We start from the raw sequence: 27774 nt of genomic DNA, 5'->3' as shown, positions 1-27774 counted from the left end.
TTAATAATTCACTTAAAGATAATTATTATGAGCAGCCAGAGTTGACAACCCCTGAGCTCTCATACCCTGATCAAACAAGAATTTAATAAAAGGAAAATTATTAGGCTTTATTACTTAAAAAAACATTATTATTAGCATTGCAAATCCCATAGTGTATTCAAATAACAGGATAGCATGATCACTTTAATCTAGTCAGTTAGTTCAATAAGAATTTATAACATTGAAAGACCAAGAAAAAAATGTATTATCTTGATAGGTGTTGCTAATGCATTTATAAAATCCAATATACATTCCTTATAAAACTTTAAATAGAATAAAATAAGATATTCCTGAATGAAATTAAAATATCTACTTCAAACAAAGAGATTATACTATACTTTGTGATGAAACACTAGAAGGTTTCACTTTGACGTCAGGAAAAAGATGAAAATGTATTTTTACCACTAATTTTAATAACCTTTGGAAGTATACTAAACAATATAATTATTCATTTATTTTTCATTTTTAAGTCAATAAGTATTTATTAAATGACTACCATGTGACAGAGTAAGAAGTATATGTATAACAAAAGAAAAGGTAAACTAATCATTTTCTGTAAATGATCTGACTGTTCACATCTCTAGTTTTCAAGCTGTCATCTGTGAGTAGCAATGGGGATGTCTGAAGGGGCTTTTCTTGGGGCCACCATAGAGATGAGGAGGAGCTGAACAGGAGAGGGAGTTTTTAGTCCACTTTCTTCTATTTTCCATAAGTAAACAAAAAAAATTACTACAAATAATAAATATTCAATGCATAATTTAAAAAGACCTCCATTCAAAAGTAGCAAACACCTTGGGAATAAAATTATTTTGAAAATATTTAGAACCCATTTGAAGCAAACTCTAAAACTTTATTTAAAAAACTTAAAAGAAAATATTAAAAAGAAAAACAGAGATACTATATTCTAGAAGGAAAGACTTGATATTGTAGTTCTATCAATATTTTCCCAAATGAATATGTAAATTGAATATAATCCCAATGGCACAAATAGATGAGGGGCACCAGGTATAGTCTAAACTGAAAGTCTAGAGACAGACACAGTGTGGTTCACTCATTTGTATATAGTAAGAACAATATTTCAAATCAGTTGGAAAATAATTAGTATTGTGATAACTTTATGATCATATAGGAAATAGATTAGATTTCTACCTCACATTTTACCTCTAGGTAAATTATACTTAGGTAAATTGCAAATGCATTTGGAATTGAAGTGTTAAAAAACAAGAGCCAACCACCATAAGAAATAACTATATAAATAAAATTGAAATTGAATGAATGAATGAACCGATGAATCAGTGAACAAGAACAGAATAAAGCTACTCAGACAATTCGAATACAAAAATGCACTTGTGTGTGTTCCTTGTAAGTGCCTGGCTAGAAATGTCAGACTGTAGCTCCCTTGGTGTGAGCGACACCTCTCAGCCTGTTTGAATTGCTATAACAAAATACCACAGATTGGGCTTATAAACAACAGAAGTTCACAGCTCTGGAGGCTGAAGGTCCAAGTCAAGTTTCCAGCATGGTCAGAGGCAGGCCTGTTTCTGTGTTGCAAACTTCTCATTGCATCCTCACATGGTAGAAAGGATGAGTTAGCTCTCTGGGGCCTCTCTTATATAGGCACTAATTCTATTTATGTGATCTTCATCCTCATGACCTAATCACCTTCCAAAGGTCCTACCTCCTAATATTATCACTGTGGGCATTAGGTTTTCAACATATAAATTTTAGGGGTTGGGAGAGATGCAAACATTCAGACCATAAAAGCCTTACTCTCACTTGTTATTTATAACCACCACTTAGTTCTACAACCTATAATGATCTCCGATCTTTTCCAGCAGAACTCACCTCACTTGGCAGAATCCCTCTTAGGTGGGCGAGATCTATAAAAAATGACCTCCAGGCTAACTTTATACCACCCAGGTCACCCTCGTTCATGGAAAACCAGGACTATTCCCTGTTAGAGGAGCCAGCTTGCTTCCAATCCAGCTGCTGTTCACAGCTGTTTTCCCTTCAGATATTTCAAGCCTAATCCAGGCAGTAATCTACTGTGTCCTAATTCTCTAGGGAACCAGAGAGCACTCCCAGAAAACTTAAGAGGAAAGAGTCAACAAAAGGAAACACTTAAAGATCCACACATAAAAACAATGTCAACAAAGTTAAAAGTCAAAGAACAAAATTAGAAAAAGTTATTTCCAACTATATGACAAAATATTAAAATTCTTAATGTGTAAATACTTACAAATCAAAATAAAATATCACTCCAATTTAAGAAGTGGACCAAGATTTTGACAAACTTCAATAGAGGTAAAACTGCAGTCAGAATAATACGATGTTTCTCAAACTTTTTTATTATCTCCTCCTTCCATGATGTTTTAATACCACCGATATACAGTATATCTGTTTATATAATATATGAATATTTGTGGCTTTGTACATAAGTAGAGTAATTTCAACCCTTTGGTAATAATAACACCCCTACTGAGAATGCACAGAATAGTGGATATCTTTGGAGGGAAATGGATGGTGACCAGAAGAATCACAAAAGGACTTCCCAGTTGCTGTTCATATTGTTTTTGTCCTTAATGCAGTTGTATGTGTGTGTTCACTTTATGAATTTTCCAAGAGCTCCATACTTACAATGGATTTCTTTTTCTATATGTATGTTGTAGTGCAATAAAAGTTTTCATAACAAGTTAGATCCAGTATACAAATTAACAGTTAAGAAAAAAAGAAATATAAGTAAACAAGAGGCCTGTGAAAAATGCTCTTCCCTTCCCCATCAATAATCAAAGAGTGATTGAGACACAGTTACCATTTTTCACCTAATTGGCAAAAGTTAAATAATAATAATAATATCCCAAAGGAGTAAAGAAAAGGGCATCCTTATATACTACAGATAGAGTACATTGGAGGGCATTTGAAAGGCAGTACTTCTGGCCAAGATGGAGGCTTAAAAAGACATGCTGTGTCTCCAACCCAACTAAGAAGGAATTTTCAACTACTTCAAAACTAAGAAAAAAAAAAAAAAAAACCATAAAAGAAAATCAAAACTACGGGGAAATTTAGCAAAGAAATAAAGAAGAAATATTCAGTCAGAAATGTAGGGGAGTAGAGCTAGAACTCAGAGAGTGAGGAGCCAGCAGTAGCTGCAGGGGAGGTGCTTGGAGGACTCAGCTCGCAAGCAGTGAGAGGCTACAGTAACTGGCAGTGGGGTTAGAGGTAGCAGTGGCTGCTGGTGCAGCTAGCAGTACAGAGACTGTAGCCGTGGCAAAAAGCACAGTCATACATATTAAACCTGGGAAGTGTTCCCAACCCCAAACCAGATGGATTCCAACCCCAGAACAGACCATGTAGCTTGCTGTTCCAGTGCTAGAGAAAATAGAGCCACATTGCTACTGACTGTGAAAGCTAGTGGGGATTGGGGTGAAGGAAGAACCTACCAGTCTCAAAAAGGAAGCAGCTTGCTTAGTACAGGAAGGGGGAGAAGTGCCTGGAAAAGGGGCAAGTGCTGAGCAAGCTGCATTGTCCCCTCTCAGACCGCTCGCCCACAACGTGGTGAAATGGGTCACCAGCACTGATAAATACCTAAGGCTCCACCCCTCATAACATAACAGGTGTGACAGCTCTACCAAGACACAGAGGCAAACACAGAAATCTGTCAAGATGAGACAGAGAAGTACCACCCAGAAGGGGATTAGATCAAGGTCCCAGTAACACAGCTAAGCAACGAGCAGACAACAAACCTAACAGATGAGGCAATAGCAAATCTAACAGTTGTACAGTTCAGAGTACTGGTGATAAAGATATTCTCAGACCTGACAGAAAAGATTAAACATGACAGGGAAGAAATGAAAGCTATACTAAGTGAAATGAAGGAAAATCCACATAAAACTAGTGGTGAAGGAAAGGAAACCAGGGCTCAAATCAAATAATTGGAATGTAATGGAGAAATAAACAGTCAACCAGTACAGAAGGAGGAAATGAGAATTGAAAAAAAAATGAGGAGAGGCTTAGAAACCTCTGGGATAGCTTTAAATGAGCCAACATGTGAATCATAGGCGTGCCAGAAGGAGAAGAGGAAGAGCAAGAAATTGAAAAGCTATGTGAAAAAATAATGAAGGAAAACTTCCCTACTATGGGGAAGGAAATGGACATATCGGTCCAGGAAGCACGGAGAGTCCTAAACAAACTAGACCCAGGGAGGACCACACCGAGACATATCATAATCGAAATACCAAAGGTTAAAGATAAAGAGAGAATCTTAAAAACAACAGGAGAGAAGAGAATTACCTACAAAGGGGTACCTATAAGACTGTCATCTGATTTCTCAAAAGAAACTTTGCAAGCAAGAAGGAACAGGCAGAAAATATTTAAAGCAATGAGAGACAAAAACCTACAACCAAGATTACTCTATCCAGCAAAGCTATCATTTAGAATGTAAGGGCAGAGAAAGTGCTTCCCAGACAAGGTGAAGCTGAAGGAGTTCATCATCACCAAGCTATTATTATATGAAATGTTAAAGGGACTTATTTAACAAAAAGAAGACAAAAACTATGAACATTAAAATAACAGAATCACAACTATCAACAGATAGTAGGGAATGGAAACAAAGGCAAACTAAGCAGACAACCAGAGTGGGAACAGTATCATATGTACAGGGAACATGTGCAGGGGTGTCAGCTGGGAGGGGGAAGGGGGAAGAAGGAGGGAAATGGTGCAGGAATCAAGAAACATAGTAGGAGGGTGCAGAACGGACAGGGAGATGTAGAGAAGAACTTACATGCACGATTCATGGATATGGGCCAAGAGGGATGGGACTAATGGAGGGAGAGGGGGTGCTGGTGGAGGGGAACAAAGGGAAAAGAAATTGGGACAACTGTAACAGCATAATCAATAAAATATACCAAAAACAAAAAAAGAAAGAAAATGTATCAACAGCAAGGTATTGAACTCAGCAGTTCTGTTTTGAGAAATTGTGCCTTAAAAATTTGAATAGTGATGAAAGGTATATTATAAAGAATAATTATTGCAATGTTTTAATAATAGTAATATTTAGATATAAGTGAGTTTTCATGAATATAAATTTAATTAAACAGATCTCCTTGGTATATTAATTAGTCATGTGAAGTGGAATTATTATTATTTAGTCATGCAAAATTATAATGCAGCTCCATGGTTGAGAGCAAAGGCTCTAGGATTAGGTTGCTTGGATTCAAATCCTAATTACTCCTTTAACTAGCTAGGGCTTGAAATAAGCTATATGTCTTCTTAGTCCTCAATTTTTTTTGCCTTTAAAATATAAAATAAAGCTCTGGCTGCTGTGGCTCAGTGGATTGAGCATCGGCCTGTGAGCCAAGTGTCGCTGGTTTGATTCCCAGCTAGGGCACATTACTAGGTCGCATGTCAGGTCTCCAGTTGGGGGCGCGAGTGAGAGGCAACCGCACAGAAAGAAAAAAAAATGTAAGATACATTGTTAAAAGGATAAAAGAAGTTATAAAACAATATGTAAATTATGGGACCATTTTTTAAAATACATGAATATCTGCATTGATAAGGATGGTAATATTTTATTTTGTAGCATTTTCTAGTTGTTCCACAATGAACTCATATTTGGGGGGTTATTTTCTCAAAAATCAACAGAAGCCTAAAGTGAAACACAGTCTTACAAAAATAGTTCTGGTGTTTCCAAGATGTTGTCACTGAATCACATTTACCTTACTTTTCAGTCTACTGGGGGGACCCTGCCACAGGCTGTGTTGATTCTTTAGCTCGTCCATCGAACTCAAGAAGAGTCTGGAGGCTTCAGCTAGAAATAAATGATAAAGATTTTTTTAAGAATCTTAGGGTTTGCAAACTGGAAATACAGCTAGAAAATACCCAGAGTATTCCAAAGAAGAAAGAAAAGCTAAGAGCTCTTATAGTAAAAAATACATTCTTGAGAAGAATCAGTCCAGTATTGTTAGCCTCTGGATTGATCAAGATGTTAATCCTATAGATAACCAGTGGTCTAGATAATGGATATCAGGTGATCTGAATAAGTGACCATTCTTTCTGTAGTCCGTCAGAGTAATCAGAGGGTTATCTGGAGGTTTGGTGTATATCCAGGAATTGACACAAGACTGGAAAGTTCAAAAGTTTAATTTCTCAGGCTAGATAAAACAAGAATAAAATTGTATCCTCAAGCCTCTCCCTACTTGATTTAGCACCTTGACTTTAATGACTCCTTTTTATTTCTTCACTCTTATTTCTCAAGCTTAAATCGGTGGTTCTCAAATATTACATCACATCAGAATTACCTGCATGCCACAGAAAAACACAGGTTGTTGTACCTACTTACAGAGTGGCCAATTCAGTTGGTCTGGAATAGTACCCAAGATTTTGCATTCCTAATGCATTCCCAGGTAATGTTGCTGCTTTAAGGACCACATTTGGGAACCACTGAAAACAATGTTAACCAAATTAGTCTAAAAACTTTCAAAATGTGTTATACTTTGTGCAAAGTAAATACAGGTATGCTAGCAGATGAGGTGTATCAGTGAAAACTGATAACTAGGTAATTGACATCCCAGAAAATCAGTGAAGACAGTTGGTTTTGAGATCTGAGCATAGCCTACCTGACACCCATTGCTGTCCAGATTTCCAAAATCAGGAAAGGTTAATCTCAAGCAAACCAGAAAGAAGCTTTTGTTTTCTTTCTTTTCCCTGTTCCACTTTTATACTACAAGGGTTTGTGGTAGATGTGTAGTAGCAGTATTGTATTTGAATATGTACACTCTGTGAGCCCTTTGTGCTGCCATAGTTTCACCCAGAAACTATTAGGCAGAAGTTCACTTCTAGGAAAACAACTCATGGAATGCCACAAGACCAACACTGTGCCAAGAAAGCTCATCTCTACATGTACATTTTTCTTCCTTTGAGAAATAAAGCCTTGTATCTGATTCATCTCTATAGAAAAACCTGAATAGTATGCATACCTAAAAACGGCGTCAGAATATTCCTTCAAATTATAATTACAATTTCAAGAGACAGTCTTCAAATATTTTCATCTCGAAAATATCAGAAAGGACACAATAACTCAGGAATCAATGCAACTGAATATAATAGGAAATTCTTTTTTCCGTTCCTGAGTTTCAGCTCTGATTTTCATATTATGTGTAATGTGCAAATTTGCTGAAATATCTTTTGTCTTTCAAAGTTTGAAAACATTGTCCTTAATCATTAGATGGTTTGTCTCCCTCTATGTTCTGGACAAGTTCTCTGCTATCATTTAATTCAAATCATCAAGGCTCTTATGTGTGTTTTTTTTATTTTTTTTCTCAAATGTTTGTAGCTAGATACAGGAAATACGCAGTCTTGATAACCTGAAATACTAAATAAGAGAACAGCCTGAATTTGCAAAATGTTGAAATTAAATCCTATTTCAAATGAATATTAGCTCGTGTCCTTCAAGTTCTTATGAAAATGAGAAATTTCTGAGAAACTCTTACCAAGTAGAGATCTTACTTTCTTTAAAGAAATCAATTTTAATTAACATAGTTTTATGCAAAGCAATGCTATAAGCATATTTTAAAGCAGTGGATTCCATTAAATAGGCTATAAACATCCCACCGCAGTTAGTTTTACCTTCCTAATTTGTACAGCAAAACCCTTCTTCATAAACAATGCCAATTCCTCTCAGACCAAATTATTGTAAAATCTGACTAGTGAGATTTCATTGCTTTTCTCTCAAGCCTTTTTATTTTCTTTTAAAGGTGTAGACTAGTAGAATTAAGAATACAAGTTGCAGAGTCAAGGAATTTATCAAGGTTTCTTCTACTTTTTTTCTAGCTATGTCATGTGTCTTCCCTACTGCTTCAGGGCAAACATCTGTTCATATTTTCTTGAACTCTATACCAGCTTGACACCCTGTGTACTGTGAGTATATTTTAGTAAGCCAAGAAGAAGCAGGATAAGATCTACAAGTAAAAAGTGAGAACATAAAGACTACACAGGAGCCTATAAATTAATTTCAATCCATGCTACCAGGTATTACTTACCTATTTTAAAATATATCATGTCCATATTTAATTCGCTGCTGTTTCATGGAAGTAAAATTGAGAAAAGATAATGAAATCACAACTGAGTGTTGACAAGGTCCCTTGTGTTTAATATAACAATGTTTTATAAAAAAGCATACCAAAGTCCAAAAAGTCTCAGTAACTTTCCCAATCACATAGCTAATAAATGAAAAGGCCGGGTGGTTTACAAACTCAGGTGTGCAAGAAGCGCTCAAGTTCATTTTTTAAAAAATAAGTTAAAGTTAATTCTAAGCCCCAATCTAGCTGTTCCATTTTCAGTCCATGTTGAGGTTCCCATTCATAAAGAGAGAGCAAATATTCTTGGGGTATTATGCAGTTCCCAAACAGCAGGGATATCTCCCTGGTCTTTGGTCCCCTGTTGAGAGACCCACTGTGTCAGTGAACACAATCCCTGTGGTCCAGCAGTCCAGATATTTTTGTCCCATGCTGAGGGCTGGTATGGATAGAAAGCCCAGTGTCCAGCATTCAAGCTACTCTTATGCATCCTACAGCTTCCCCCAGGTAGCTGCCACCAAGAGATGCACATGGATCCATTGACCCCAGTCCTGATCAAATGTCTCTTACCCTATCTGCTTCTCAGATACCCTTATTTCACTCTTTTGAGTACATTTAGTGTAACCCCTTCAATTTGCGTAAGCTTTCTCCAGAGACAGGAAGGAAGCAATTTTCACTTTAGGCACTATATCAAGAAACTCTCCAGAAACAGAGAACTAAATAGTTCCTGGCTACCTATTAAAAAAAAAAAAGCAGAAAAATAAACTATTTAAGAAGAATATGCATGCTATTATTTCAAATTGTCTATGATGTCTTTTTCATTTTTTTTAAATTGTATTTTATTGATTATACTATTATAGTTGTCCTGATGTTTCCCCCTGTGCTGCACCTCCACCCAGCGCCCCCAACTCCCTCAGGCAATGCCCCCACCATTGTTGATGTCCATGGGTCATGTGTAGGTTCTTTGGCTACTCCATTTCTTGTACTGTACTTCACACCCCTATGGCTATTCTGTAACTACCTATCTGTACTTCTTAATCCCCTTAACTCTTCACCAATTCCCCCTCACACCCCTCCCATCTGGAAACCATCAAAAGGCTCTCTATATCCATGGTTCTGTCTCTGTTCTTGTTTGCTTAGTTTGTCTTTTAGATTCAATTGTTGATAGATTTGTATTTTTTGCCATTTTATCATTCATAGTTTTCATCTTCTTTTTCTTAAATAAATCCTTTTAACATTTCATATAATAATGGTTTGGTGATGATGAGCTCCATTAGTATTTTCTTTTCTGGGAAGCTCTTTATCTGTCCTCTGATTGATTCTAAGTGATAGCTTTGCTGGGTAAAGCAATCTTGGCTGTAGGTCCCTGCTTCTCATAACTTTGAATATTTCTTGCCAATCCCTTCTAGTCTGCAAAGTTTCTTTTGAGAAATCAACTGACAGTCTTATGGGGTCTCCCTGTAGGTAACTAGCTTCTTTTCTCTTGGTGCTTTTAAGATTCTCCTTTATCTTTCATCTTTGGCATTTTACATACGATGTGTTGTGGAGTGGGCCTCTTTGCATCCACCTTGTTTGGGACCCTATGTGCTTCCTGGACTTGTCTATTTTCTTCACCAAATTAGGGAAGTTTTCTTTCATTATTTTTTCAAATATATTTCCAATTTCTTGCTCTTCCTCTTCTCCTTCTGGCACCCCTATCAATTAAATGTTGGACCTCTTTAAGTTGTTCCAGAGGCTGCTTATCCTATCTTCATTTTTTTGGATTTTTTTTTCTTCTTGTTGTTCTGATTGGTTTTTTTTTTGTTTGTTTATGTTCCATATCATTGATTTGATTATTGTTTTTTCCATGTAAATTGTTTTTTATTTCAATTAGTGTATCCTTCATTTCTGATAGATCTTCTTTATGCTGTTGAGGTCCTCACTAAGTTCCCTGAGCATCCTTATAACCAGTGTTTTGGACTCTAATTCTAATAGATTGCTTATCTCCATATTGTTTAGTTCTTTTTCTGGAGTTTTGATCTGTTCCTTCATTTGGGCCATGTTCCTTTGTGTCTTTATTTTGGCAGCCTCCCTGTGTTTGTTTCTATGTATTAGGTAGAGCTGCTTTGATTTCATGTCCTGGTAGTATGGCCTGATGTAGTAGTTGTCCTGTGGAATCCAGTGGTACAGCCTCTACTATCACCCAAACTGCATACTCAAGGTGTGCCCTTTGTGTTGGCTGAGTACACCCTCCTCTTGTAGTTGAGTCTTGCTTGCTGTTGGCAGATCAATGAGAGGAATTTACCCAGGGCAGTCAGCTACAAGGATTAGCTGTGAACACTTACCACCAACCTTTGCCCTTTGTGGAGGATCAGCTGTGCAGAAGCAGGGTGGTGGTGCTCTGATGTGGTCTGTAGCTGTCCACTGGGTGCACTAACCCTGGAGTTCCCACATGGTATGGGCCAAAGTCAGCCCCCACACATGTTTTTCCTGGGACCACCCTGTTTGAGCTATAAAGCAACCTAAGGTGGCTGCTAATTGTGCTAGGCTTGGAGATTCACCGGTAAAGCCAAGCTGGGAATCTAGGCTGGCTGCTGCTAGTGCCAGGCCTGGAGCTCATTGAGGCCAGCTATTGCTTATTTCATAGGATTTATCAAATTGTGAAGTATGAGCTGAGACCAGCCATTCATATGGAAAAGCAGCTTGGGTGGGCCCATAAGTTGGGTGGGGTGGAGGCTGTGAGGATCTCCAAGGTGGGCCAAGCAGTATTAGCCAGGTTGATAGAGTCTCAGATATGGTACCAGCTTGTCGGCTCTGTGGGGGAAGAGACAATGGCCTCTGCTCGTCTTGATGCCAGACTCTTCAGTTTCTCCCTATATACCACTGATGCCTTTCAAGCTGCTACCCTTGAGCTGGAGCTTAGAGGGAGGGAGTCAGAGTAGGTGAGTCCATGTGTGGGTTCTTTAAAAGGAACAGCTTGGGGCTCTGGGAATTTCTTCCACCGACTCAATCCCCACTGGTTTTCGCAGCCAGAAGTTGTGGGGACTTATCTTCCTGGCATTGGAACCTGGGCTGGGGGGCCTGGTGTGGGACTGGGACTCCTCACTCCCAAGATACCCCTCCTGAATTTTTATTCACCACACATGGGTGAGGGAGCAGCCTGTTCCACATCTGTGCCCCTACTACCATACTGGATGGATATGGTTTCTTTAATTCTGTAGTTCTCAGACTTCCATTCAACTCGATTTCTCATGGTTCTGAGTAATGGTTGTTCTATATTTTAGTTGTAATTTTGATGTGGTTGGACAAAGAGGTTAGCCATGTCTGTCTATGCTGCCATCTTGCCCAGAAGCCCCTCTTGGCCTTTGATGTTCTTAACAATAAGTCTTTAAAAACATACAGATGCTTAGGACCCCTTAGGCCAGACTTTGGAAAATGCCATGGGATAGTGATGAAGAGTTCCTTCTCTAGAGTCAGACATGCTGAACCTAAATCTTGGTTCTTGGCTCACTAACTGTGTAAACTTGGGCAAGTGAACACTCAAGCATTGTTTCCTTATCTGTAAAATTGGGATAATAGAAGAACTATCCTCAAAAAGTTATATGACATTTAACAGATAAATCTTGAAATATTTAGCATGGTAGGTTGACATGTCATTAAGTGGGTAGCCTGCACTTATTAACTGTGTCCTTTAGGCAAGTGATATTACTTCTGTATTTATTTTCTCATTGATAAAATAAGGGCAAGTGTCACTATTTTACAGAGTTTGTGCAGGTGTGATGATTAAATTAAATAATCATGGTACCATAGTGAACACATATTATAAGTTGCTTCATTTTACTTTCTTCTATCTGCTTTGTTTTACAGGTGGGATTTAAAAGAGAGAAAATCAAATCTGAATTAGTTCTATACAATAGATAATACTATTGTATCAATAATAGTATTATAATTACATAAGATAATTTCTTGTTAGGAACTATATACTGAAATATTTAAGGGTAAATGGGACATTGTGATTGTAACATACTAAGTAGTTTAGAAAAAATTACATGTATATGTATGTGCGTTTATATATGATATATGTGTATACTTGGAGAGAGGGAGGAGATATATTTAAGAAAATTTAGTAAAATAATAACATTAGGAAATCTGAGTGAAGAGTATCTATAGATTATCAGTACTATTGTTGAAAATTTTCTGTAGGTCTGAAATTACATCAAAATAAAACATTGTAAAGTAGAAAAGGTAGGCTAAAAACATGAATTTATTGAGCATAGTGCCAGAGGTGAGGTAGAGGTCATCATTTGGTCTACTTTCTACTTAAAAATTCTTCTCTTATAAGGATTATTTGTGACAGGAAAGTTCATAATATATGTCCATGTGTCAGTTATGGTTTGTGTTCATATCATATCCTAATTATCACTAATGCTTTAACTTACCAAGAGATGGCAAATGGTTTGTTTAAATCAAGGCCTGGGTAGGTGGGAAGATAAAAGCTCTTTCTTCTATTTCATTAGGATGGAAGGTCTCTTGACCCAGTAGCAGTAGCCAATGTGCAATATAAAGTATGTTCTAGACCCAATTTAGGCACCACATGTGGCTTTTTTCACACTTATTCTGAATGTTTCACACACAAAAAAACAAAGCTCCTAAAGAGGTATAGTAGCCCTATAATCCCCACCAGACTGGACACAGTGGAATAAGGAGGAAAGCAAGGTATTCTAAGAGCTTTTGATTGATGAGCGGAAAGGTAGAATTCTTTAGGTAGAAGCTTTCATGTTGGTTTTAACGGGAATCACCAGTTCAAGCACAGTGGCTGAGATGTGTGCTGATTATCACAGCATAACTAGGATGGCAGATGAGCCAGCTGGCCAGCTGCCATGATAAATAATAACCTGCTCCTAGGTCAAGACTAAGAGACAATCTACAAACAAGATAATCTGGACAAAAAGTGACTACAGTCAATGTGGAAAAAAAGTGACTACCTCACAGGCGCCATGCAGAAAGAATTGGTGGTTGTGAAACCAGATTGTTAATAACACCCACATGCTTTACTATTAATCAGAGTTAATATGAAGGCCAGAAATCTATCTATATGTTCTAATTAAATGTATTAGCCAGCTGATGTCAATAAAATCCAGAAGTACATCATCTATAAACATAGTATCAGTACTTTTATCCTGAATCTGACTTTTATTGATTTGACTGATAGTGATAAACCCAGTATTTGGCACATGAAATAATACTGAGAGCTCTCAAGTAGATACACCCAGCTTGTGTTTATACTTTTATTCAGTGATCCATTGAATAAATAAACTTGAGGGTGAGAACAAATGTCAATATATGGACAACATGGTAATTTGGAGAGCTCTTATCACCTCCAATTTATGGTTACTAACATATTTTTATTCCATAATAAATCTTTGATAATAAAAAAGTTTTAATAAAAATGTTTGAATTTAGTGGAAAATATTTTACAATGCTTCAGCTTTAAAATTTAAATTAAGTTAAATAAGACTTAAAAGTCAGTTTTTCTATTTCACTAACCACATGTAGTTTGAGGCTATCAGATGGGACATTACTACCAATCTAGAAGTTATAGTGGTGGTAAACAGAAAAATATGGGAGCACTAGGTTTGCTCTAGGTAAGGCATGAGGGGATTATGTATAGAAAAGGGTCAGAGAGTAAGCATATAAAAGATAGTAGAGTGGTAAAAACGTGAACTTTGGAGTCCACCCGTTGTACTAGATTATCTCTGTTGCTTTTTTTCTTTGACCTCTTTACACTTTAGCTTTCTTATCTGTAAAGTAATCGTCGTCGTCGGCAGCCGTCCGTCTCGAGAGACGATGGTGTAGCTTCTTAAGAGTCTATCTGCACTGCCGAGAATGGTTGTGCAGTCCGACTCGGGAGCGACACGGTATCTGTCTCCTCCCGTGTTGAATCGACATCTTGCGATGACGCTGGAGTGTCCTCTCCAGTGAAGCTGAAGCTACAGAGCCTGGGCAGGGTAATATGGAGGGTCTGCTGTTGCCCAAGCAGCAGACCCCCCCTCTCTTCGCAGCTGAAGGGTCCAAGGGAAAGACGGAGTCAATACAGCTTGGCTTCAGGTGCGCCGCAGGAGTTGCCGGTGTTGACTACAACGTCAAACCGCCTTAGGGACTCCGGCTCCGGATTTTCTGTCGGGGTTTACTCCCTTAGCCTTTCCCCTGAAGAGGTATGCTGCAAGGCAGCGGAGGTTTTTTGGAGTCAGAGTTTTCCTTCTCTGATGTGCCCTGACTGGAAGATCGAATCAGCGACACTTAGCTCGCAGGCCGACGCTCAATCCACTGAGCCAAACCAGCCAGGGGGTGTAAAGTAATAATACCTGCATTATTGGGCTATTAAGATTAAATGATAGAACCTCAATAGTGGGCTTTGAAATCTGGCACATTTCAAAGGTTCAATAAATTATAACTAGAGTTATTAGAATTCATGCAAGTCATAGGATCTGATTGCATTTAAGTGTGGGGAACCTTTGAGAGGTTTTAATTAATTATTTCTGGGGTGTAGGGTATAGGGAGAGAGAAATTGTGGCATTTTTCTGTAATTTTTCTTGCATTATAAGGTATTTATATAGAAAAAAAAATGGTGCCAATTATAAGTATACTGCTCAGTGGATTTTCACAAAGCCAACACACCTGTGAAACTAGCACCCACATCTAGAAATAAAACAATTAGAAAATCTTAAACCTTTTCTCATACTCCCAATAAAAGAAAGCACCATCCTGACTTCCAACACTATAGGTTAGTTTTATTTGTAAATTTTATGTAAATGGACTCATACAACCTGTATGAGTATATAAGTGTCTGACTTTTTTCACTCAATCACTGATTTGTGAGAGTTTTTTATGTTGTTGTTTAGGGCAGTAATTTGTTCTTTCTCATTGCTTTGTTGAATTCCACTATATGAATATCCCCACAATACATTTATCTATTCTATAGTAGGTAGACATTTGAGTTGTTTTTATATTGGAACTATAGCAAGCATACCTGCTATGCACATTCTTATCTTTGTATTTTGGTGTTGGGTATGTACTGGGATTTGAGTTTTCATCCTTGGACTTGTTGAAGGAGAAGACTCATTTATCTTATTATCTCATGTGCAGGAACCTTGAATAAGCATAAAGAGTTGGAGGATCTTGTGGCTAAGTTCCTGAATGTAGAAGCAGCCATGGTCTTTGGGATGGGTTTTGCAACTAACTCAATGAATATTCCTGCATTAGTTGGAAAGGTAAGTTTGTTAACATGATTGTCTACTGCTGTATTATTCCTAAGAATTATAACTCTGAAGAGGCCCTTTGTTAGAGATATGGCTCAGAAGATCCTTTTCTGAGAAAAAGCCTATTAGATGTCTAGCTTTTTAAATAAATGTACCATCTTAGTCCACAAAATCTCTTCATCATGATATTCTGGTTACCAAATTGCAGCCTAGATGTTGGTCAAATTTCATCTTCCATGTAGGTTTAACAAACCCAATTAAATTTTTAGGCTCTCAAGTGACCATCTGTAATGTAGCCAAAACTTATTAAGCATTTATTTGAATAAAATATTTTGCTTGTAGCATTCATTTATTCTTTCTTCTAATAAATCTCTGGTTGAGAATCTACTATATCCTGTTGTGAGGCAAGATACAGGACATATAAAGATGAACAAGACTTGTGCCTTGCAAATTTATGTAGTTTACCTTCTAGTGAGAGAACAAACACATCAAATAAAATGGATGACTACCACAGAAAAGGTATATATATAGATGGGGAAGGACAAAAATTTGCCTCCAAACTGTTCTTGAGAAAACCTGTACAAAGTGGGTGACATAAGAACTGAATCTTTTACTTAACTGTTAAGCTAGGTAAGTTATTTGCTTACAACAAGGAAGACAAAACAGCATGTGTAAAGCCCCAGGTTTGGAAGGACTAGAACATAGGGTAATGGATGAAGAAGAGACCAGAATGAAGGCAGAGGCCAAACTGCAAAAGTCTTGCCATATAAATCATTAAAGTATTTGAAATTCTTCCTGGGAAAAATGAGGAGTTGGTTGGTTCACTTTAAGTGAAAGCAAGTGCCATAACCAGATTTATGTTGTTGTTGTTGTTGTTGTTTTAATCTGACTCATGACAACAAAATATAATGTATGGTTTTTTATTGGAGTATGCATTTTAAAATAGAAGGAAATAATACAATAAAAATAAAATAAAAATTAAATTTAAAAAATACTGTAAAATAATTATGTAAGTAAATAAATATTAGAAATAGACTAAGTTATTTGGAACCAATATTTTTATGATGTGCGGCTACTAACAGGGGCTGGTTTTTATACATAAAAAGCACTACAGATGACTCAGTCTGTGCAGTGAATAGGATTTAGAATTTCTACCTAATCTTTCCTCTCTAGTGGATACTGCTGGTAAATAAAATAATTGACTAGAAATAAAAAGAGGGAAATAAAACATCATTAAAAGACATTAAGACATTATTACAACAGCTAGGGAAATATGAATTTGAACTGTATATTAAATGATAGCATTATATAAATGTTTAATTTCTTGGGTGTGATCATTGCTTTGTGATTTTGTAGGAGAATATTCTTGTTTATAATAAATACATGCTGAAGAACTTCAGGGAGAGGTATTATGAGGTTTATGAGTAACTCAAATGTTCACAAAAAAAAACTAATAAATATTCACACATCCGGAGTATAGAATAAGGGAATGTTGCTGGCTCCTGCTTCAGAAACTTAAAACATGCTATAATTCCAAAATATAAGAAAGAACTCACAGATTTTGAGTGGCCATGAAAGACAGATGGCTGCCATAGTTTGTCTGCATTTTTGATATGGTTGAACAATTTCATAACTTAAAATTTTTAATTAAAAATGAAAAATAATTTTACAAGCTGTAATTTCTTAGCAGTAGATTAGATAGTGCTTTTCCACATGTCTCAGAGTGAATTGCCATTCATACTTTTCCAAATGCAGCGTTTTTAACAGTAAAGCAGTGGTGCTCTTTTTACATGGAGGCCAATACAGTGAAGAATGAGAATCAGTAACTCCACATTCTCACCAACACTTGTTGATTTATTGATGATAGCCATTGTGACAAGTGTGAGATGATGTTTCATTGTGGTTTTAATTTGCATTCTTGTAGTGATTAGTGACATTGAGCATCTCTTCATATGTCTATTGACCATCAGTATGTCCTCTTTGGAGAAGTGTCTACTTAGGTCTCTCCTTTGCCTGTTTTTTAATTGGATTGTTTTAATTTTTTGATGTTGAGTTAAAGTTCTTTATAAATTTTGTATATTAATCCCTTATCAGATGAATCATTGGCAAATATGTTTTCCCATTCATTTTGTTGTTTCCTTTGCTGTGCAAAACCTTTTTAGTTTGATGTAGTCCCATTTGTTTATTTTTCTTTGCTTTCCCTTTCCTGAGGAGATATATCAGAAAAAAATATTGATGTAAGAAATGTCTGAGATTTTACTGCTTATGTTTTCTTCTAGGGATTTTGTGATTTTGAGTCTAACATTTAAGTCTTTAATCCATTTTTTAGTTTATTCTTGTGTATAGTGTAAGAATGTAGTCCAGTTTCATTTTTATGCACGTATCGGTCTAATTTTTCCCAACACCATTTATTAAATAATCTATCTTTACCCATTGTATATTTTTGCCTCCATTGTCAAATATTAATTGATTGTAAATGCATGGGTTTATTTCTGGGCTCTCTATTCTGTTTCATTGAGCTATATGTCTGTTTTTATGCCAGTACCATGCTATTTTGATTACTTTGGCCTTGTAGTATAGTTTGATATCAGGGTCTTATGAACCAGTAATTCCACTTCTGGAAAGTTATTCAAAAGAATCCAAAACACTAATTCAAAAGAATGTATGCACCCCTATGTTCATTGCAGTGTTATTTACATAGCCAAGATTTGGAAGCAGCCCAAGTGTCCATAAGTAGATGAGTGGATAAAAAAGCTGTGGTGTATTTACACAATAAAATGCTACTCAGCCATTAAAAAAAAAAAAAAAAAAAAAGGAAATCTTACCCTTTGTTACAGCATGGATGGACCTGAAGATTATCATGCTAATTGAAATAAGCCAGTCAGAGAAAGACAAGTACTATATGATTCCACTCATATATGGAATAAAAAAAATGAAATAAGCAAAAAAGAGACAAACTAATAAATAGCAGGCTGACAACTGTTGTCAGGGGACATTGGGGAGCTGGGTTGGGAGCTGGAGGGGTTGAGTAAAAAAAGAAATGAAAAAAGAAATACTCATAGACATGGATAACAGTACGGTGATTGCCAGGGGGAAGGAGGTGGAGGAAGGTGGAGGAGGGTATGGGCAGATAAATGGTGAGAGAAGGAGACTTGACTTGGAGTGGTGAATGCACAATACAGTGTACAGATGATGGGTTGTGGGACCATGCACTTGAAACAATTATACAATTGTTTTAACCAGTGTCACCCCAATAACTTCAACAAAAAGGAAAAAAAAGAACAAGAATAAAAAAACAAGAGTTGTAATTTTCCTGTAGAAAAGACCCCTGACTTTCAGAAGGAATACACCAAAACTGTCTCAAATAATCCATCATGGGATTGAAGGGCCCCTGCAAGTCCACAACCCACCCAAAAGATATCAGTTTTTCTGTCAAACATCAATTCTTTAGACGATAGCTGGTGCTTAACCAAGATCTTAAATGACCTTTTCTGCTGAAAATTACATGCAAATGACTAAAAGTGTAGTCCCTTCAAACAATCCCCATCTCCATCAGCTAAATGCTGTATAGTATTTTATTCATATAGACACCAGAGTAAACTGCTGGGCTTTTAAAATTGAAGTGGTTTGCAGAACTGTGGTTCAAGTCTTGAGTATCTTCCGGCTCCCACATGTTATTTTTCCTTAATTTTATTTATTGACTTGTGTTTTGTGTGCTTGTTTTCTGAACAGGGATGTCTCATTTTAAGTGACGAGTTAAACCATGCATCTCTTGTGCTCGGGGCCAGACTCTCAGGTGCAACTATAAGGATCTTCAAACACAACAGTGAGTACCAGTATATTTATCCAACATTTACCACTTGTTTCTAGAAGAAAGTAAAAATGACTGTTGGAACTTTATTCTTGTTTTTCAAACTGGGAGCTTAGCCTAGTGAAACACAATTATGTTTACATTAACTACTGGCTTGTTAACCTCTGCTGACCCAGAACAAATGGCAAAAGTACATTAAACACTCAAGATTGTTAAGTGCAACCCAAACACATTAGTGTCAGTGTTGTTAGTGGTTTTGTAATGTGTCCTCTGAAGACATGACTGATCTCTTAGGACTACCATTTAATTATCATAAGTTTTATAACTCCTCCTTTTCTATTACTCTGCCTTGGGAAAATCTGAAAACTTAAGTTGTATGCTATAGTCAGGCAAAAAGTGATCTTCCTTAGCATAATGTTTCTTTTCATTACCTCTACCCTTCATATATTCAGACACCACACACACAAACAGTCTATTCAAGTGTATTAAAATGGTCTTTCAGGCTCTGAGCTGTATGGTTGGGTGATGAGGAAAAGGCAGAGGTACTTATTCTTAGAGACTTGACAGGACAGCATGGTAATATTAGGAAATACTTTTTAAAAAGTTGATGGGGGACGCCTGTGTTCTATTGTCCAGCTGTGCCTCTGCCTTATTGCATCACCTGATGTAAATCCTTTAAATCATTCTTGTACTCAGTTTTCATATAAAATAAGGGTGTTGTATTTTCTGATGCACAGGGGTCCTCTTGGTTAATTTTCTGATTCCATTTCTTCATTACTATCATCGAAATTCTCTTTTCTGTGTGTGCACATACACACATACACAGTCTTGTTTCCTCTCCCTTCCTTTTCACCAGATTTCTCCTGCTTTCCATTCCTCTCTATATTTTCCTTTCCTCTTCCTAGGCATTACCCACAATGGTTCAAAAGAGTAACAAACACTAAAGTGAGGAGAAGAAAAGTGACAGAGAACTGAGGAGGAATTGTTCCAGTTGTTATGTCCACTTCACAGAAATCTCAATCAAAGTACAGTTGTCACATGGGAAGAAAAGCAAATGAATGGGATGGTTCTAAAGTGAATCTACTTTCTAACTTGTAGAATTTTTCAAATAAAAAATCTCCTGCTCTAACTGAATGAGGTGAGGTCTTGCTATGCCTTTACTGAACCACCTTCAGCAGCTGTGTAAATATGAATACTCTGGCATTGAGTTCAGAACCAGACCCTCTGGGACAACCAGACTTGAGGTCTCTCAGACCTACCTCAATTATGACAGCCAGCTCAATGTTAATTCAAAATATGTCTTAATTTTGTCCATGTATTAATTTTGCATCAAACAATCTTGGCTGTTCTCTGATAAGTTACATTCCTCTAGTTCTATTTAATTTACCATTGATTGTCACATATAGACTTCAATTATTTTGACAATGTTGGGAATCCATGATTGGAGTAAACATCTTTCAGGTGTTCAAAAAGTGAATTTATTTAGAGACCACATAAAATGTCTTTGATATTAGCACAATTACGCTATATTCTTTTGATTCTTTGGCATGACAGATAATTGGTGATCAAAGGTTTTATCTACTTGGGGAAGGATAAAGAATAGTTGATAATTATTCAACTGTAGTTCCATCCATAGATATGGTTAAACATAATAATCTTATTCCTGGAAGCAGACATATTCAAATTGTGATCTATAAGGAACAAACCAGATCGTGGTGAAGATTAATCTTTTGTTTCTTCACTCCATTCTACTAAGGGCAGTGGTTCATGAACCTAGTTACACAGTAGGGATCATCTATGAAAGATCAATGACAGGACCCACCTCCAGACAAATAGAATTTAAACATCTTCATTGGGGTCAAGGCAGATGAATTTTTTTAGAGCACTTTCATATGATTATGATGCACAAGGAGGACTATAAACCTATTTTCTAACCTCTTTTTTTAGGCTCACACTGGATCTTGCCAGTGAATCCTGGGATATACAATCACACACACATTGCATGTTAACTATCCTCATTCTTCCTCTCACCATGGCTAGTGTTATTAACATTTCCAGTCCAAAGCTGACAAAGGGGGTAAAAAAATTTGGAGAGTTTTCCAAGCCAAAATTTATTGAGCACACATTGAACACCTATTCTGATTTAGGCACTGTGTTCAGCCTTTTGAGGACTATAAAAATGATAAGGTAATATCTTAACTATGTGAGAGCTTACAATCTAGTAGGAAAAACATATATGTGTGAAAGTAACTGTATTAGGAGTTAAAGCAAAAAAAAAAAAACAGCTCTGGTGATATCAGGCTAAGAGTACAAGTTCTGGCTAATGCACATACTAGAATAGCTAAAATTAAAAAAAAGATGACAACACCAAATATTGACAGATATGGAGCAACTAGAACTCCTTCCCATTGCTGGAAGGGAAAATAGTACAACTTTTTAAGAAAACTTTATGGCAAAGTCTAATAAAGTTAAGCATATTCGTGTACTATGATCCAGAAATTCCACACCTTGGAATTTCCAAGTGAAATGAAAGCATATGTTAACAAAAAGATTTGTACAGAATGTTCATAGCAGCTCTATAATAGCCCTAAACTGGAAACAATGCAAACATTTATCAATGAGAATGGAAAAGTTTTTGTTTTATTCATACAGTAGACTATGACTCTATAAAAAAAGGAATAAACTACTGATACATACAACATGCATGACTCTAAAGAAACACTTTTACAATGAAATAAAGTAGACACAAAATAGTATGTACTGCATAAATATGTTTATAGTAAATTCAAAAGCAGACTAACCTATGACAATAGAAATCATAACAATGCTTGCCTCTTATTGTGGAGGAGGAAATTAATGAGAAGAGGCTTAAAGAAACTGTCTTCTGTGATAGAAATATTTGATATTTTAATAAGGGTGTTGCTTACAATCTTATTAAAATTCATTGAATTGTACACTTAACATCTGTATATTTCGTTGTAAGTAAATTTTCCTAAAAATATGATGATCATGCAGTATATATAAATGTAAAACCATTGATTTGGTATTAAACTAATATAGGTACAGTAGTCCCTCTCTATATTGCAGGTCACTTATTGTGGCCTCACTGTATCATGGGATTTTTTTAATATTATATTTTATCGTAGATTTTTTGCTATATCGTGGGATTTTGTGGTACTGTATACGTATGTTGTTAAAGTTACGTAGATTTAAGAGTGTAGAATATGTTTAAGAACATAAGTAGTGTTTATAAAAGTGTGGAAAAGGTTAATAAGGGATTGGGAAAGGTTAATAAGAGACTGGGAAAGGTTTATACATGTGTGGGAAAGGTTTATAAAGCCTTAAAATATACATAAATACTAAAATAAATGTAAGGTTTCTACTTTGTAGATTTTCACCTATTGCGGGGGTGTCTAGAAAGTAATACCCACGATAAGTGAGGGAATACTGTATTGACTGAAGCATTTGTGTTCTTGTTCTATAGCTTATTAGCATGTTGTCCTAGGAAAAGTACTTAATCTTCTTAGATCTCAATCTACTTATTTCAAAAGTAAGAATAATTATGATACCTGATTCCTGATATGTTGGTGGAAGCATATAAAGTGCTTACCTCGCACAATGCCTGGTAATGGCATCTACTGAATTTTTTGTGCCTGTTGGGTTATTGTAATTATTATCCTCATCATTTTCATCACCGGTACCACTAAGGAACAACAGAAAACATTATAGCGACTCAGAAGAATGCAGAGGTCATTTTACTTAGGGGATTGCATGAAATGAGTAGTTTGCCTTAGATTCTGAAAGATGAAGAGAATTCTAATCAGGAATGAGAGAAAGGATATTTCAAACAGAAGAATAAGCTGGAGTGTGAAAAGAGCATCAATAATTCCAGTGTGACCTGACTATGGAGCTGAAATACTGGAGATGAGCCTGAAAAATAAGGCTTTGGCTAGTTAATGTAGAGCTGCTAAGAGATATAAATAAGCTAAGATGTATGTACTTCAAGAAGCAAGAAAGCTTGGCAGTCGGCTTCATGCCATTCTATTCCCTGGGTGAACTGGCTTTGATCAAAGTATTTGATAGCCCTCTCATATGTTCAGTGAAGATGAAACTAGACATACAAGCTTTGAGTTAAATTAGATCTTTAAGCAGCAACATATGGAAAAGACCATTTACTTATGGAATATAAAGATTGACTATCCCCATAGTTCTGTTACACCTTCTCTCCTGCCTTTGTTGTCATTTGAAATTCAGCTCAAATTCTATTATTCAGTAGTATTGGAGAGTCCATATATATGATGATGTTGATACTTATAGATAGCTAGATGTCAGCTAGAAAGAGGATAGACAGATGGACCTATATACATGTATACATACCCAACTGGGAGACTAAATGAAACCTTTTTAAATTATTATCCAAGCACCCCCACCCTCCAGCTCAAGACTTTTAGGTAGCAATCTTCCAAGATGCCATCAATGATCCACCACCTCCTGGTATTTATGCTCTTGTATAGTCCCCTGCTGCATTGTCTCAGGATTCATTTTTGTGATCAAAAGAATACAGCAGAGAAGAGGATATGTCACTCTTAAGATTATGTTTTAAAGATATTATGGCTTCTGCCTCTCTTTTCTTGGATCACTTATGAGGATGTTCAGGAAGCCTATGAAGAAAGGGCCTCCTGCCAACAACCATGGGAGCAGGAAATCTTGAATGATCTCCTGGCCTCACTTCAAGCCTTCAAATGATTGTAGCTCAGCCAGCATTTTGACTGAAACCTCACAAGTTTCTTAGGCCAGAATATCCAGCAAAGGTTCCCAAATTCCTGACCTGCAAAATCTTCAAGATAATAAGTGTCTGTTGTTTTAAATCTCTAAGTTCGGGGATAATTTGTTACGTAACTATAGATAAATTATATACCTTCTCTGGCCACTATTGCTGAGACACCCAAGCGTAACTTCCTACTTCCTACTTCCTCCTTCTTTGAATCTAGAGTGAACAGCTTATTCTAAAATGAATGGCTCAGCAGAGCCTGAGTTTTTCAACCCAACTACTTTAGCCACCTGCTTACCAGTAAAAAAGCCAGAATAAGACAAGTTGGAAGACTAGCCATTCTTGGTCTACAAGGGATAAGAAACTTGAGAGCCTGCAGCACAAAGGTCAGGAAGTGAAATAAGGTTTGTCTGCTGCTTTCTGAGACATAGTTTCCCATGGTCATCATGGCCAAAGAATGTCATGCTCTAACTCACCATGTTAGCAACCCCTTTTTTGTGGGGAGGAGTGGGGAAGAGATGGCTTGAAGTGCTTCTTTTCCTATTGGCTAAGGCTGAAATATGAAGAGAAGAGATAATCATCACCCACATTCCAGTTCCACAAATAGTCATCAAAAATATTGCTCTTATCTCTGGATATATGGAGTAGATAACAACAATTTGAACATGTCAGTGCAGATTTTTTCCACTTTTTGTTCAAACATCAATATAAAATACAAATAATTTAGCCAAAATCATATACTGGGAAGATATTTTAAGCAGAGCCCTACAAAACAACTTTATTTTAAATATTTAAATAAACTGATGCAGTTCAGCCACATACATAGAAAAGTTCAGCCTGCTATTCCAGGGCCAGCCCATGACATCCTATGCAGCTATTTTACATCTTGTCCTTTCAATTCCAACCTCAGGATAAAATTCCAGTGAAATTATACCCAAAGGAAAACATAGTAACTATATCAAGGAGAAATCAGACAGCATGCTGACAAGTGGTAAAAATCAACATCATCACTGAGGGGCAGAAGAACATTATGTATTTTTATGTGTGATACCCTGAAAAGGACTCAACATCACTTACATAGTATTTCAATCAGAATGTTAAATTTTATCATTACACAATCCAAATTAGGAATGTTCTATTTTTTAAAATAAAAGAGGAATGTATTCTCTAAACATGTTAATACCATAAAATACACAGAAAGGCTGAGGAGATGGTCCAGATTAAAGAATAATACCTGATTCCAGACTGGCTTCAAAAGAAGACAGGGAAATACTATAAAAGACATTACTGAGTCAATTTACAACATTATAATATGGACAGTAGGTTGGATAATACTGGATAAGAGTAGTGTACCAATGTTAAATATCCTGAAGTGAATGACCACACTTGCCCTGGCTGGTTTAGCTCAGTGGATTGAGCGTCGGCCTGCGAGCTAAGTGTCGCTGGTTCGATCTTCCAGTCAGGGTACATCAGAGAAGGAAAACTCTGACTCCAAAAAACCTCCGCTGCCTTGCAGCATACCTCTTCAGGGGAAAGGCCAAGGGAGTAAACCCCGACAGAAAATCCGGAGCCAGAGTCCCTAAGGCGGTTTGACGTTGTAGTCAACACCGGCAACTCCTGCAGCGCACCTGAAGCCAAGCTGTATTGACTCCGTCTTTCCCTTGGACCCTTCAGCTGCGAAGAGAGGGGGGGTCTACTGCATGGGCAACAGCAGACCCTCCATATTATCCTGCCCAGGCTCTGTAGCTTCAGCATCATCGCAAGATGTCGATTCAACACGGGAGGAGACAGATACAGTGTCACTCCCGAGTCGGACTGCACAACCATTCTCGGCGGTGCAGATAGACTCTTAAGAAGCTACACCATCGTCTCTCGAGACGGACGGCTGCCAACGACGACGGAATGACCACACTGTAATCCACGGCAAACTATGTCCTGTGAGACCTGAATAGCCGTATTTTAAAGTGTTGTATAAAGAACAAAGAAGAATGTGTGACAGAGACCATATGTAGTCCACAAAGCCTAAAATATTACTTACTATATGACTTTGTACAGAAAAATTGTTCTGACCCCTGCTGGAGTCTTGTAAGAGAATGCCTTTATTCTTAGGGAAGACACACTAAAGTGTTTAAGAGTAAGGGCCATGGTATATGCAATTTAGTCCAAATTCAGAAAAAAAAATGTGAGTATATGTATGTACATGCACATATATATGCACAGAGATAGATGGATGGATGGATGGATGGATGGATAGATAGATAGATAGATAGACAGACAGACAGACAGACAGAGAGAGAGAGAGAGAGAGAGAGAGATGATAAAGTAAATGGTAAAAAGTATTAATAGATTAATCTGGGTAAAGGGTATATATGTGTTCTTTGTAGTATTCTTATTCTTATAAGTTTAAAATTATTTCCATATAAAATTGTTTTAAATCCTTAGTTCTTTGCTGAAATTATAATTTGAGAGTTTAATTTTATCTTCCAGGTTTACAAAGCTCTTAAAGCTTTCAATAATTTATTCCTCATGCCCTCCCTTTGTACTCTCAGAAAAGAGATAATACTTGTTATCTATATTTTTACAATGAATGTTAGCTGTGGTTATTTTATACCAGCAACTAGCACTTATTGAGAATGTAGTCTTTGCGAGATGCTGAGCTAATGGCTTTCTCTTATGTACTTATTTAACTCTGTGGACAACCCTATGAGGTAGGTATTAGTTTATAAATGAGAAGACTCACACTTAGAGATATTAAACCCCTTGTCCAGGATCATACGGCTGCTTAGTGGTGAAGCCTGAAACTGTCTGTATAAGTGCTGGCCTTCCCAACTAATAGAGCACTGTGTGTGGCAAGGGTCACAAGTCCATCATATGATCCATGAAACTATTAGATATAAGCTGCTGCTACCCTTTTGCTTTAGTGGTAGGTGAAATAACCCCCCACCAAAGACGTCCACATCCTAATCCCCAGAACCTTCAGATATATTATGGGGCAAAGGGGAATTAAGTTTGCTACTCTGCTAACCTTATCATAAAGAAGTTATCTGTGTGGTCCAGTGGAAAAGGGAAGAGGAGAGTCAGAAATGCAGTGTGAGGAAGACTTTAATGGCCATTGCTGGCTCTGAATACAGAAAAAAGCCACAAGCCAAGGAACACCAGAAGACTCTAAAAGTTGCAGAAAACGAGGGAACAGGTTATCTTCTGGAGCTTCCAGAAAGGAAAGCAGCCCTGCCCACATCTTGATTTTAGCCAAGTAAGACCCATTTCCGATTTCTGGCCTCCAGAACTGTAAGATAATAAATTTGTGTTGATGCCCTGGCCAGTGTGGCTCAGTTGGTTGGGCATCACCCCACAAACCAAAGAGTCACCAGTTTGATCCCAATCAGGGCACATGCCTGGGTTGCAGGTTCAGTCCCCAGTCAGACTGCCTACAAAAGGTAGACAATTGATGTTTCTCTCTCATCACATCAATGTTTCTCTCCCTCTCTTTTGCCCTCCCTTTCCCTGTCTCTAAAATAAATGTGTTGTTTCTCAGCCTCTAAGTTTGTGCTAATTTCTTACAGTAGCAATAGAAAACTAATACACTTTCATCCTCAGAATCACAAAGCCTGTTTCCACTCACCAATATGCTCAATAGGACTTTTACCCATGAACATGCTTTCTCTACTGCTGATTTACATCACAAAAATAGCCACTTTTGAGAGCCAGGGCCCTTACCTCCAGACTTGTTATTTGAGAACTTAGGGATTTAGAAGGTATATGGGAGGGAAAGAATTAAACTGAGTTACAAAATGTATGGCATCAGTTGCTAGTCTGCTGGTCCCAGGATAATATTAAATACCT

At 36.9% G+C, this 27774-nt stretch overlaps 1 protein-coding gene across 1 annotated transcript in view; it reads left to right on the top strand.

Annotated features, from left to right (window-relative positions):
* Nucleotides 1-27774, top strand: part of SPTLC3 (serine palmitoyltransferase long chain base subunit 3) — a 147761-nt gene that overhangs the window by 57802 nt on the left and 62185 nt on the right. The window contains exons 5-6 of the mRNA XM_090285212.1: nucleotides 15237-15361; nucleotides 19082-19175. Coding sequence (XP_090141338.1) covers nucleotides 15237-15361; nucleotides 19082-19175 — 219 coding nt within the window. The remainder of the gene's footprint in view (nucleotides 1-15236; nucleotides 15362-19081; nucleotides 19176-27774) is intronic.

Source organism: Furipterus horrens, unplaced genomic scaffold (genome assembly GCF_987537825.1).
Source record: "Furipterus horrens unplaced genomic scaffold, mFurHor1.1.pri manual_scaffold_8, whole genome shotgun sequence".
Classification (NCBI taxonomy): Eukaryota; Metazoa; Chordata; class Mammalia; order Chiroptera; family Furipteridae; genus Furipterus; species Furipterus horrens.
This window is presented reverse-complemented; position numbering and strand designations above follow the sequence as displayed.